The sequence below is a fragment of the Diabrotica undecimpunctata genome, chromosome 1 (genome assembly GCF_040954645.1).
Source record: "Diabrotica undecimpunctata isolate CICGRU chromosome 1, icDiaUnde3, whole genome shotgun sequence".
Lineage (NCBI taxonomy): Eukaryota > Metazoa > Arthropoda > Insecta > Coleoptera > Chrysomelidae > Diabrotica > Diabrotica undecimpunctata.
The window spans coordinates 70223584-70238395 of record NC_092803.1 but is presented as its reverse complement, the minus strand read 5'-3'; the positions used below and the strand labels follow the sequence as shown (position 1 = coordinate 70238395).

Here is a 14812-nt window from a genome sequence, read left to right as displayed (position 1 = left end):
CAGTCTCGTTTCAGGGCACAGCCGAGGTTGATTAATGCTACGCAGCATAATTACAACTGATCCTACATATGTAGGTTAAATTACACCTCTATGTGAGACAAACGTACATTAGTACTAACAAAATATAATTATCTAGATATATGGGGGTGTCTGAATATTGTGGGGCAATGCAGTACCATATGGATTAATGTATCTTAATATAATTAGTAAATGTAAATGGTAAGAGAGGACCGGGAAGAAGACGCATTTCCTGGCTTCAAAATTTACGAAAGTGGTATAACACGACTACCACTGAACTGTTCCGCGCTGCAATAAATAAATTAAAGATAGCCGTGATCATCGCCAACATCCGGAACGGATAGGCACTTTAAGAAGAAGAAATATATTAGAAGTTAAGCTTGCAAAAAATTTAAACCATAATGTATGTATGGTATCAAATGTTGTCACAGTGTGGGTATGAAATGGTTTTGAAAAGGTTTTATAATTTTTTAAAGTTTTAATAAAAATATATCATCATACAAAAGTTTTTACTTCATTGCAAGTTTTTTATACTATGTTATACAGCCAACCACTGGGATTTTTTCTTTTACTTTGGAAATACTTTATATTATCTCCTGTACCTTCCAAACACAGGAATCTAGGAGTATGACAACATACTTAAGAAGACAAAGAAAGCATTGTTTTCATTGGGTACTATTAAGAAAAAAAGAGGATAAGAGATTGTAAGTTCAAAATAGTAAAAGACGGTAAGATGTATATTCCCTTATCAAATTATGAAATGAAGATAATTTAAGATTAATTTAATAGAAAATTCTTAAATATGAATTTTCTATGTATATTTTTTTGAATTTTTGTATAAAGATAAAAATGATTTTAACTAAATTATAGAGCTTTTGAAATGTTTGATTAATTTTTACACAACAAATTATAAAAATATCAATATTTACAGTTCCCATTAAACCCTTTCTCAAATCACCGCCATTTCCCGTTCATTTCTCAAAATCTTGTAGAGTTGTCATCGCTCAAAGAGGACAGAGATTAATATTATTTATTATTCTGTTTGACTTTGCAAAGCGAAGAAGTAATTTGCGCTGGTAATTTACACTTTCACCCCTTCCTTCCTGCTGAGCAAATCGAGGAGGGCGGCACATAACAACGGAGGGTCTGAATCCACCCGAGAGACGCGTCAGTAAATTTGCATTCTTACACCACCTCGGAAGAGACGACGAAAGATCAAAAAGTGCTTAGAAGAAAGGGATCCTTGGCAAAAAGGGAAATTTGTTTATTTTGGAGGCTTTGTGAGCATAGGCGGAGAACAACAAAGCGATGAACACGACGGAAATAAATTTAACTTTCTATTTTTTTATTATCTAATTTATTCAGTTTAAAATCATAACATAATAAAAAAATTGCAAACGACAGTAAAAATAAATGCAAGGAAGTTATTTTATTATCTAGCATTTTATAATGCTTTTATATTTAATTCCATTTTTTTTATTTTTTATTAATTATTCACTTTTTATTATTCACTTCACACTTGGTGATGCAAAGCTTACTCGACTCTCCGTCTAACCTGCGCCTACGACACGGCATGGAAAGAGTGTGTACCAGATGACATCTTGCCGATCGTTCAATATGCTGATAAACCAAATGCTAAGTATTTATAAAAATATAAGTGATGGATTCGACCGTTACTTGATGAAAATTCATTTTCATAAAACACTGAAAACTTTTGTTTTCAGCACTTCCACAAAATTTATTATAATAACTGTATACTGTAAAGTACTGATATCTAATAAATTATAATAAATTTTGTGAAATTATGCAAAAAAGAAAGTTTTCAGTGTTTTATTGTTATATAAAAATATAAGTGATTTAATTGACAAATTAATTTTAACAATATCTGCGATTTCCAAAACTCATGAATTGTGTTTTGAATTAGTGCAGCGTTCGATTTATTTACCAGATTTCGTTCCGGGTAATCACTATTTGTTTTCAAAACTAAAAAATAGCTCGTCAGTAAGAATGTTGGTCTAATTTCAAAAAAATCACTGCTATGATAGATTGAAAAAAAAAAATGATGAATTTCTAGAGCAGGGGTCACCAATTATATTCCCTGAGGGTCCGTTTCAAAAAACTACTACACTTCTGCTGTCCGGACACTCAGCACTAAACCAGGCAGTGGTGTAACCGGGGAGGGGTTACACAGAAACCCTCCAGTACTTGTAACCCCCACCACTTCAGGAGATTATCCTGGATACGTAGTTAAAACCAGGTAACTAGGCCACCTCGTTTAGGGAAGGGTATTAAACTCAAGGAAAAATATGATTATAAAGCTATTAAATTGTTTTTTCCCGTCTTTGTTTATAAATAAATTTTTGCGGCGTAATTTGAAATGTTTGTATCTTAAAAGAACTGAACTTAATTTAATCGTTTAATGATACTGTTTCTGGTTGATATACCTACACCTGTTTCTGATACCTATTTAAACATTTAAATGTTAGTAACAGCTTACCTTAAATAGCGTTTGTTTACTGTACTTTTGCTTAAGAAAAACTGTTGCTTAACAGTTGCACAACATTTTCAATTTTGTGGAAATCAGCATATCGTTTTTTACATTCCAAATCAAGTTCATTAATAAAACGTGAGAACTGAGTAACATCAATATCTTTATTACTATCAAAAACGGATTGAGAGGAAAGTTCAAAAGTTCTGCCTTAATATCCTCAGAAAAAGTTCAATCTTTTTTGAAAATTTTCTAATATCCGACAAAAGTTCACAAACAAGTTTTCCCTTGCATTGTAGTTTTAAATTCAAGAAGTTCAGATGTCTGAAGATATCCGCCAAAAATGCGATAGTTGCAATGTTTTCTGTGTCCAAGAGGAAGCCTAAATGGTCATTTGCAGCTTCATTATTAATAGTGCACAGAAATTCTTTTATGTTGTCAAGTATTGCAAAGAATCTCTCAAACACTAAACCTTGAATTGACGATGCCTCAAAGATGATTTTGCACGTACAAAGTTCACTATCTTCATGGCGGTTTGCATTTTACTGTGAAGAATTGGATTTAAACTGCAAGACAACATACTTTGATGAATAATACTTCTTCTTCTTCAGTGCCTTATCCGGTCCGGATGTTGGCGATCATCAAGGCTATCATGGTTTTGTTGACTGCTCTGCGAAACAGCTCCGCTGAGGTCATCCCAAACCATTGTCGGAGATTTTTCAACCACGAGATACGACGGCGTCCCGGTCCTCTTCTGCCAAATACTTTAAACTGCATAACAAGTTGAAGAATTCGATATTTTTCTTCGTTCCGCATCACGTGGCCGAGGTACTCAAGCTTACGTTGTTTAATTAAATTAAGCACTTTTTTTTTTGTCATGCGCTGTAGGACCTCAACGTTGGTGACATGGTCCACATAAGATATTTTTAGTATCCTCCTGTATATCCACATCTCGAAGGCTTCGATTCGTTTTTCAGTGGCTTGCGTCAGTGTCCAGGCTTCAACTCCATATAGTAACACTGGAAGAACGTAGCACCTCACTATCCGCATCTTGGTTCCCAAACTGAGATCACTGCAGCACAGCAAGGATCTCAACTTAATAAATGTAGACCGTGCCATTTTAATTCTGGATCTAATCTCTTGAGCGTAGTCCCATTGTACGTTGAGGGTAGTTCCGAGGTAAGTGAATCTGTCGACTCTCTGGATCTCTTCGCTACCTGCCATTAGTGCCCCGGGATCTAAATTTGTACGGCTGACAACCATGAATTTAGTTTTCTTAATATTAAGGTTCAGTCCGTATGATACGCTCACAGTTCGCACTCGGTCTAGTAAGGCCTGCAGATCGTTTAGGCTGGTTGCTAGTAACACAGTGTCATCGGAGTAGCGGATATTATTGATGTATTCACCATCATTCAACATATGAATAATACAATGATACGATATTCATCGCTACTAAGTTGCTGAACCAAAACTTTTCTACACCCAACCATCGCTGCAGCGCCATCCGTAGTGATCGAAATAACTTTTTTTAAATCCAAACCATTCTTGCCAAAATAGTCCACCACAGTCTTGTGTAAATCCTCTAATGTAGCAGTTCCTGATATTGGCAAAATATTCAAAAGAACTCTTCACTGGTTCTGTCCAGGTACCCCCCAAAAAATTACAAGCTGTGCTGTATCTGTAATGTCGCATGACTCATCCAATGCCAAAGCAAAAATATTTAATGACAGCCAAGATTTGTTTTAACGTTTTGTATTTTTCATTTTCCAATACCTGTGTATTCCTTGTGCTTGAAGTAGTAGTGTTCAGGCAGCTTCCCTTTATAGTTTGCTAAAAGATTATTTTTAGGTACATAGTTACTTCCTGAAATTTTGGAAAACCGTTTAATCTAAACATATTGTTTAGATTAAGAGTATTTCTTTATAGTATTAATACTATGCATTTTAAAAATGTAAAGATATTTATATCTTTAGATTTGATTATAATTTTACACTATAATTTTATTACTATATTTTGAATTTAACGGCGGTCCGCAAAAAACAAGCTCACGGTCCGGATGCGGACCGCGGTCCTTTATTTGGTGACCCCTGTTCTAGAGAAAAGAGGGACTGGTGAAAGTGAAGATAAGGAGCAATAGACACCATTTATAACATAGCAAATATAACATCTAATAAAATTCTAGGCGAGATTATTGATCGCAAAAAATCAACTGCGAGTTTGAACTGATATCAAAAGAGGAGAGAACAGAGGTGAAAGAGCATGCCAAAACTAAGCAAATGTAAGAAAAATTGTCATATTAATATACTACTCCTATCAAACAAATACTTACCGCTATTCGATTTGACGTCGTCCGGCCTGTGAAGGTCTGGCTTCGATGCCAGCATAGAGAGGGGGTGTTGCGCTGGAAGGGCTCCTGAAAGGCTCAAAAGGCTGGCAGCTGAACTTGACGGCGCTCCACCTAAGCCTGGATGAGGCATCATCGGTATAGGTGGTGCTGCATGTGTGGGTAGCTGTTGAGCGTGCATCTGTTGGAGTAACCTGGGCAGATCAGGCCTTTGTTGCTGAAACAAGGAAAGATTATTAGAATGTGTTTATTAACTGTACTACTTGTTTAATGAAGCTGCTAGGATTTGTATTGTTTAACAAGTAACGAGTGTGGTGTAGTGAAATTAACGAGATGTAGGTTAAGAAAATTATTTTCTTGTAGCTTCTTTGCAATTTAAATGCCATTATTGTGGACGAAACTAACGGATATTGTCATAAAGAGAGCAGGTAATATTGGGAACACAAAACAACTTTGACTTTCATTTCTGTAGGTATTTAATTGGTAATATACAACTCTTTAATACGAATATACAAAGACATATTCATCGATTTCTATATTTTCAGTACATTCATTAGTTTGATTTTTTATATTTTATAAAATCTTTTATAAACTCTAAAAATCAAAATATTAGAACTCCGCGAAAGATACTACTGAAAGTAAACACATATTGTAAGATTAACGTAAACATGAATGAAACCTTTCCTTGGATTTTAAATGAGAATAATGTAAACATAAATGAATATACTGAAGATAAAAATAATACTGAATGATCAATTTGCAAAGTTTTAAAAATGAAAATTATTGAAATATTGGGAATACATATATACTTGCCTTAATAGGCCAATAGCGAGGCAAGCCAGCGTATCCTTCTTCTTCTTAAAGTGCCTATCCGTTCCGGATGTTGGCGATCATCACGGCTATCTTTACTTTATTTATTGCAGCGCGGAACAGTTCAGTGGTAGTCGTGTTATACCACTTTCGCAAATTTTGAAGCCAGGAAATGCGTCTTCTTCCCGGTCCTCTCTTACCATTTACTTTCCCTTGGAGAAGCGTATCCACTACGATAAAACTGGTCTAGTGGGTTAATGTCTCGAATCTGACCCAGTGGAGGCAGAAACACAAAACGTTTAATATAAACTGTAAATGTATCTAATCTACGTACTGTATCCAAAATGGATCTGCGACGTCGGTATTGGGTCGAGTTAAGCATCAGCAGTACGGTAAGAGATAGAAACTTACGGCTCGGTGTTACCTATTCTATTGTATATATATATATATATATATATATATATATATATTCACCTAGCCAATATTGATATAAGGTATTTAACTAAAAAAAAAATAAACTACTTGTTCAACTGGAAAAGTCTAGCACACTCTATTAGTGATACAATACACAACAAATAAATTATTCAAAATGGCCATCATTTGCCTGAATACAGCACCGAAGCCTCTTAGGCCATTAATCGATCACTGTACGGATGACATCTTTTTCTTCATGTACCATGTCCTTTCAGAACGTTGGTTAACATCATAGCTATCTTAATTTTATTCACTGCTACCCTAAATAGGTCCAGGACTCGACACCATAAAGTAAGACCGAGAACACGTAGCAGCGAAGTAGGCGGATCCTCAATGCCAATTTTAGGTCTCTGTTACATTACACCTTGGACATCCTTCTAAAAGCTGCTGTAGCCTGCTCTATCCTAGATCTAATTTCGCCGTGACTTTCTGCGTTACAATTTAATTGCTGTCCAAGGTAAACGATTTTATCAACTTGCTTAAGTTTGGTATTATTTATATGTATAGACGGTTTTATATGCTGTTGTTTACTTATTACGAGTATTTTGGTTTTCCGTATGTTCAGATCCAGACCTGCCTCCCTACAACTCTCAACGACACTATCAAGTAGTGTTTGCAGATCTTCTTGACTAGAAGCTAGGAGTACTGTATCGTCCGCATATCGCAAATTATTGATGACTTCACCGTTCACAAGTATTCCTTCTTGTTTTTCAGAAAGTGCTATTCTGAATATTCTTTCGGAGTAAACGTTGAAAAGCAGGGGTGATAAGAGGCATCCCTGCCGTGCTCCTCTTTTAATATTATGAACCTGTGTTAAGATTTTCATGAAATTTTAAAAATATGCTTAACTTACCCCCCACATCAGAATCTACCCTATATCGATATGTGCTTATTGTTTTAAAAGATGTAACTACCCCTTTTTTCAAGAAACAAAAGTGGAAAATGAAGCATGTGTGGGGCTATAATGAAGGTGTTTTATCATGTTTCAACCCTTTTGATTTATTTTATCCTTTATAAAGCACTCCCTGTTAGTAAATAAATAGAAAACAATAGTTTAATGACCTTTTATGACATTAGTTATAATGAATTAGCATCTTTTATTGTATTTAACTTAAATATTTTATACCACTAATTTTCATCCCTTAATCATCACTTATTACGAAAAAAATGAAAAAACTTTTTTTACCGGCTTATAAAATGTAATACTTTATGTACATTAAATCAATATCTTTTTATCACGTTCTGTTTCATTTTTTCAACCCTTATCAATAGTCACTTAGCACAAAAAAATAAATGAAAAAATCGTGTACGGATATATTGATACAAGAATTTGAAAAACATAAAAGGAAAATTATAATAAAAAGTTTTCCTCATGTATTTAATTGAAAGTAAAATATTTTATTTTACATGAAAGTGAAAAAAAAAAACGAAATCTTTCAATTTATATAAAATAATTTAATTAAAAATCATCGTCATCATCAATATTGGTGTTTTCGTTTTCTTCTTCTTTAAGATTCATTATTGTAATACAATTCTACAGTTTTGATTATCACATTCACCGCAAGTGATGTTGCAATACAGCTCAATTTTACCTGAAGCACATGATGCGCCACCTTTTTTGTAATTGCAAAATATAATTTTCAAAAGATCTTCGGGTGCAGCATTGTTTTGAAGTCTGATAGGATGCAAAGATCTCTCTAGGTAGTCCATTTCCAATAAGTTGGACTAATATTTTTATTTCCTAGCCAAACTTGAATTTGGTAGTAGCATCTTTTGATACGCATCCACTGTAGGAACGAGGGCTGATAATTCCACTGTAGTGTTTTTGGTGGTTGCCTTAATGATGAACTCATAATGCATTGTTTCGTTATAATCTCGTCAGTATTTTATATTTTGCATTTTATTTACTGTTAAGTCTTGAGGAACTGCATATAGCATTACGGAACAGTACAAACTGGCTTCTAGAATTTGGTCTGTTTTAGAGGTGCTGTTATAAAATACCTTTGCCTTTCCTATTAAATCTGATCTTTCTTCCATAATTAAAAAAAAAAAATTCTTCTTATCCTTATTATAAAAGGCTACAGTTATATTACATCCAGTAAAGGAATGTGAAAATACATTGTTAAGATAATCTATTTTAAAGCTTGTGGATGAATATACCAACAAGGGTAAATTTTGTTTTCGTAACTTTAGGAAAAAATTTCTTGCTCGGCTTTAGCTCCATCAGTTAAAATAACTAGTGTATCAACATCTTCTGCTACAATAATTTTCTGTAAAGATGACTCGGTTTTTTCAACAACTAATTCGTTGGCTTCACCATTTGCTTAATAACAGTTGATCGAGTTTTCCTCTAATCCCTTCATAAGGTACGTAACAAATCTGCTTTTATTTTGGTATTCAGAAAAAAAATTGTCTTGACAAAGATGAACGATCATATCCTTCGTGAATCGACATTATTTTGAGGAAAAGTTCTACGATCGACATTTTCTTTGAAAAATTGTCTGAACAATAAACTAAAGTATTTTTATCAAAGATAGTTTGAAAAACGAAGGAAAACACGTCTGGCTTCGGCTTCTACAAGCTCACAATCAAACATACATACAATATACACATAGACTCATATGTATATACATATGTGTGTAAACATATGTGTAAAAGGTTCCCCTTTTCCCAAAGCAGATGAAACAAGCTGTACAATATTGTTTCTCACAATTTGAATTCATATACATCCAATATATACATTCACCAATACTCCAAAATTGACTTGCTCCGAAATAAAAAAAATTGTTCCGTTTTTGGGCTACATCTCGGTTAATTTTTAAGCAAATAAGTCGGTCAATAGCTTATTTTGTAAGGAATTTTATGACCTGCAAGCACATAAAGGTTTAAAATTTCTATAGCCTTTCACTTTCAAAAGGGTGTCGTTGAAAGGGCCCGAAACAGCACCATTCACATGCTAATGCGAATTTGCAAATTTTGAAAGGACATAATTATCACAGTTTGAAAGCTACTAAAATAAAAAAACTAAATATTGAGTAAAAAAGACTTTTTATTGTTTAGTAATTTTTACGTATCTTTGATGTTTTTCAGTTATGTTGATAAAAAAAACGAAATTTTTAAAAGTTTTAAAAATACTTTTTCTCCTATAACCATAATTTTTTTCAGAATAAGAATTCAAAATCGTCCAAACTGCTGGATGCATCTGCTGATACACAAATAAAGTAAATCGTACATAAGTTATCCTTTGATTGAAATTGGGATAGAAATATTGAGGGTGTCATTGTACTTTTTTTCCAGAAAAAATTGATCTTATTTTCATCATAACTCTCTTATTTCTCAGCGCAGATGGTTTAATCACTTCTCCCTTTAAAGCCTTTTTAATGTTATAAAAAAATAGTGAAGTTTCTCCATAAAATTAACCGTTTTCCTGATATTAAATGCTGAATTTTTTAAATTTTTTGTTCGAATAACAACTTCAATCTTTAATATTACATATCTCGGTTTGTATTAGGTCCACAACAAAATTAAGTAAACAGATCTCTTCAATTTTTCATAAAGTTGACCCCTTACAGTTTTTTGATAAAATGAAAGATATTTCGTTATTTCGATTATTAGTTATTCGTGAACAACCGGCATACGATAGATTTTTCTTGTTGAGGTATTCCCTAGCTACTGTTAAAATTTCAAGGAAATCGGAGGTGAAAACTTTGAGAAACTGGACTACTAAGAAAAATAATGAATTCGAGTTTGCTACAATAATAAAAATTGCTACTCATGCAGAAAATGTATCTTTTTCTTCAGTACAAACGGAACAAAATTTCGTAAATTGAATACAAGCTCAAATTGGACGACCTAACGGACAAAGCAAAACTGTTTCCTAAATCGCAACAAGCAAATAAAGATAGAAATAAAAACGTCACAATCGTAAAAACGTCGTTAAACAAATTAAATAGCCCGTTCGGAGCGAAGCGGAGCATCGCAGCAAACAGAAAACGAGCAGAAAAAATACACTGGCAGCGATGAAATCAGTGCATTTGCAAAAGTAGCCCTTTTTTGTCAGAGAGGTTAGAATCCGTGATAATTGCGCTATAAAACAGCAAATAACATTCAAAAGGGTAACTCGCAAAAGAACAAAAACTGCCACTCAATTTTTAATCCGGTTCGGGTCCCCGTGCTATGTCGGAGCTTTATTTCGTCCGAGAGGGAAGCAGAGAGGAAGAGAGCACAAAGGGATCGCCAGATGATGTCGCTATAAAAAGCTACCGACCAGCGGGACTATCATAATCCAATTAGCATTCTATGTGAGTGACGCTGGGTGGCGCTGATGTCAACGGAGAACTTTTTATATTAAAAGTTCGGGGTGCTGTTCGGGGCGTCACCCCACGACCTACTCCATCATTTATTTTGGGTCATCTTCAGTTAAAGGTAACGATTAATTCAACAATATCTACAATACAAAACAGCATAAAAGCATATGGGAAACTAATACTTATTAAACCATTTCCCTATCTATGCAATTCGCTATAAATTAAGCAATCTATGCAATTAGTCAAATTGACTATAGATATTCAGATATTAAAGAAAACATAATGTAGAAATATCTAAATTAGAATAAATGTATTCTAGTTGTCGCGAAACCAGTTAAATTACCACGGAAAAGTAAGACATGGAGATAACACATCTCCAAAATTGTTGTTGGATGGTGTCTGCAAGAAGCTACACTGTAACGATGTATTAATATAAATAGGCAATACCTAAATCATTTGCGATATACCGACGCCGACGGTCTAATTCAGATAGCTGAGATAGAAATACATCTAAAAAATTTCTTGAAAGCTTAAATAGAGAAAAGCAAAAAAAATAGATCTTACAATCACTAAAACGCCTCGATATCAGATGAACTCAGACTGACTTGGACAACATGGAATATTAAGCTAGATGCTGAACAACAAAAGATACCCACATAGTTTAACTCACCGTTAAGAAGAATGGGCATTTACAGAGTAAAATATTAATGAAATCCTCAGACGAGATGCCGAGGTTTGAAGAAATCATGCATGAGGACAGCTCTGGATAGTAATCAGTGTAAACGACAAGTAATCATTGTGTAGTAACAGTGGTATTGCGAAAGAAACCTCATCTATAGAAGAGAACCTTTTAGTACTGATTTATATTTCAAGTACCAAAATTTAAATATATGTCTCTGATAGAATTCTTCTTCTTCTTGATGTGCCTATCCGTTACGAATGTTGGCGATCATCATGGCAATCTTTCTCTTATCTGCAGTAGCGCAAAAAAGCTGCACACATGTTGTATTAAACCAGATTCTGAGGTTCTTTAACCAAGATGTTCTTCTTCTTCCTGGACCTCGTTTTCCAAATATTTTTCCTTGCAGGATATCTGGATTCATTTCGCATAATATGTCCGAAGAATTGTAACTTTCGAGATTTGATGGTGGTCAGTACCTTTCGGTTCTTATTTATTCTTCTGAGGACCTCCTCATCTATGACTCGGTCAGTCCACGGGATCTTAAGTATTCTCCGATATAGCCACATCTCAAATGCGTTCATGGTCCATGATTCAGCACCATAAAAAAAGACAGAGAAGACGTAGCATCGCAGCATTCTTACTTTTATATCATGAGAGAGGTTGTGACTGTTGAAGAAGGCCCCCATCCAATTGAAGGTGGATCTAGCTTTTCCGATGCGTGCTCTAATCTCCTGGTTGTTGGTCCATTCTTCATTTATTATTATTATTTTACTTATCGTGAAAGAATACTTAGCCTAAAAATTAACATAGCGTAAAAACTAGATGGCTAATCTTTGAATATGATAGCAATCTATGTCCCTGATAATTATCGAAATGTCAACGTAACCCCCAAAATGAATATATTCTGATCATATGGGTGATTTTAATGCCCGTGTTCGCGATGATATAGTACCAGGGGTAATATAACGATGTAACAAAAATATCAAAAGTGAAAGGGGACATTTCACCTAAGCTAAACAAAACTAATTAAGATAAAATAGACTAATCGGTGTATATTATTAAGATAACATATATTGGTGCCGTGAGATGACCTACCGACGCCCGTAGATCATCTCACAGCCCAGGAAGGGAATTTAACCTATCCTAACCTAACTCAACCTGACCCATAGACATATAATACAAATAGACTGAGCATAGCAATACAGCGTCGTTACCCCAGTGCGACAGCCAAAAATTGACACAAAGCAGTTCCTGCACCCCCTTTTAATGGGCCGGATTGTTTGATTACGTGACCTAACTGAAAAATGGAAAGAGCACGTGATCGATAAACCCTGACAAAAAGGCCTGATAATGTATTCATAATGGACGTATTAGAAGGTAGGCGGTGCGGAACACCTTTTTTTGCAAAAATTTAATAATTAATCCTTCCTAAAACCATATTATATAAATATATAGTTCTGACTGGTACTTGTACTGGTACTTCAGGCCTTCAATTACACTTCAATTGTTCTTTAATTAACCCAAAATCCCGGCACCAACAAAATTTATTACACACTACAAATCTACTACTACACTACATGGGACATACGTTTCGACGTACGTCCGCTACAATATTATGGCGAACAGTGGCATGACAAAAGATCAAATCCAACGACAAGTAGGATGGAAATGTTACTAATGTTACGGCAGCTATGTTACTAATAATTGATGTTGTCATGGTAACTTTAAAACACGCGCGTTTTTGAAAGTTGAATTTAATCACGCTGAGGCGTACTTTAAATAAGCAAACTTGGGTACCAATCAAAAAATTATTAAATACTTCGCAATAATACGATTAAAATAAAAGGTTAGTAGAAATATATAATTTTGTTTTATAAAAATATGTCTCAATTAGCATGGCTAATAGAAAGACCGGTACCAAAAAAGAAAATAAGAAATTATCAAAAAAGACACTGGATATTGGTGAACAATTAAATATAAGAAATTATCAACTACAAGTATGAATATGTACTCACCCCAGAAGAGATTTAAATAATATACAGCTTACAGTAACATCAGCTTAAACAGCAAGTATTAACTTGTGAGTTGATACTTGCGTATAATTATTTATATAAATTTGATGGATGTCAAAACACAGAGGCGAGAGGCGCAAGAACGTCAATGTTGGAGGCAGAAATTATAGAAGGCCAAGGCTCAACATTGATTGTAGCATTATAGAATGAAGAAGAAGAAGAAGTAAGATGGAATTACCCGTACTGCAGTTGAATAGTCTCTAAAAATTTAACAACATCTTAACGTACCTATATTAGAAAAGATGCGGTACCCCTGGAGGCCGAAACATTTCCGAATGAAGATCCATATGTGTCAAAAAGACTGCATTAATGCGATTGTTGTTTTCTGTTTAAGCTATTATTGATTAATACTTCAAACTTACCAGATTTTTTTTGCGGCATTCGAACAGCTTTGTTTTATATTTCACGCTTTCCGCACGACACTGCAGAGATTTTTCGCGCTGCTTTTTTAATTAAAATTGACATTTTTCGTTCCGAAAGGCCGTCCGATTTTGTTTGTATTCTTTTTGAAGGCAAATGTGATATGATGGGCTTATTTAACAAGGCATTAGTTGATAGGGACATCAGCAGTGAGCATAATTTGTAATTTATTGGAAACTTTTAATTTTATTTTTTATGTTATAATATATGCAGACAGATATAAAGATCCAAGAATACAAGATATTTGTATCCAATACATTATTATTTAAAAATATTACAGATTTCTGTTCTATTCTTTTCTATATATCTATTTCTGGAGCTTTATTATATTACGATCGTTCATATATCTGCTAATTTTAGTGCATTTTCGTTAGGAAAACACACTAACTACAGTTTCGATGGTCAAAATGGAATTGGGCTTTAAATTAGTATATCTGTCGATTAAAGATTTCAAAGTTGACTTTTTGTAAGCAGTAAGTAGTAAAAGTAGTTTGGCATTTATAGAATGTGTTGAACTAGCCAAAGCCTGTATCAAAAATAAATCGTTTTAAAAAAAAGTTATTTTCGTTATTTATAATTGTTATGAATACTGAAGATACATTAGTGGTTCCTTTATTACACATTTTGACAAAGCCCCTGTACTAAAACATTTTCCATTACAATTCTTCAATCTGGTCGACTATACTTTTCTTCCGACAAAAATATAACTTCTTGTCACGTGTCTGAGATCTGTTCTGCTCAATTTAAAGTTCGAGCCCTGTTTACAGTACATTTACGGCTTCGCGGGCGTCGCCGGGAAGGAGCAAAGGAAAACTCTTTCGGAACCGAAACACCTCTTCAGTGCACTCGACAAAATGATGGATGAGAGTGTTAACTAAATCAACGACTTCTCTTTGCTAATACCGTAATTGTATTTTGGGTAATGAATAGATGAGACGGAATTGTACTTATCTATGCAATTTAGGTTTACGTATGTAGTAGATAGATCTAAATTACATAGATAAATTATGTTAAACTTAATTAGTTTGTATTAGAGTGTATTTCATTTTGTTTAATTCTCAAACTGAAATGATTTGGTGCAACCATTTACCATACGTAGTAAGTGAAATTTAGTGTATTTGAATCTTATATTTGATTATTTTGATCACATCTTAAGAAACGATTATTATAAACTCTTAAAACTACTAAAACTTATAA

General features: G+C 33.9%; 1 protein-coding gene across 2 annotated transcripts in view; it reads right to left on the bottom strand.

Moving 5' to 3' along the window:
* The window catches only part of LOC140450574 (transducin-like enhancer protein 4), a 763102-nt gene that overhangs the window by 245493 nt on the left and 502797 nt on the right, over positions 1 to 14812 (bottom strand). For both annotated transcript variants that reach the window (XM_072544231.1, XM_072544235.1), the window contains one exon: positions 4836 to 5067. In XM_072544231.1, coding sequence (XP_072400332.1) covers positions 4836 to 5067 — 232 coding nt within the window. The remainder of the gene's footprint in view (positions 1 to 4835; positions 5068 to 14812) is intronic.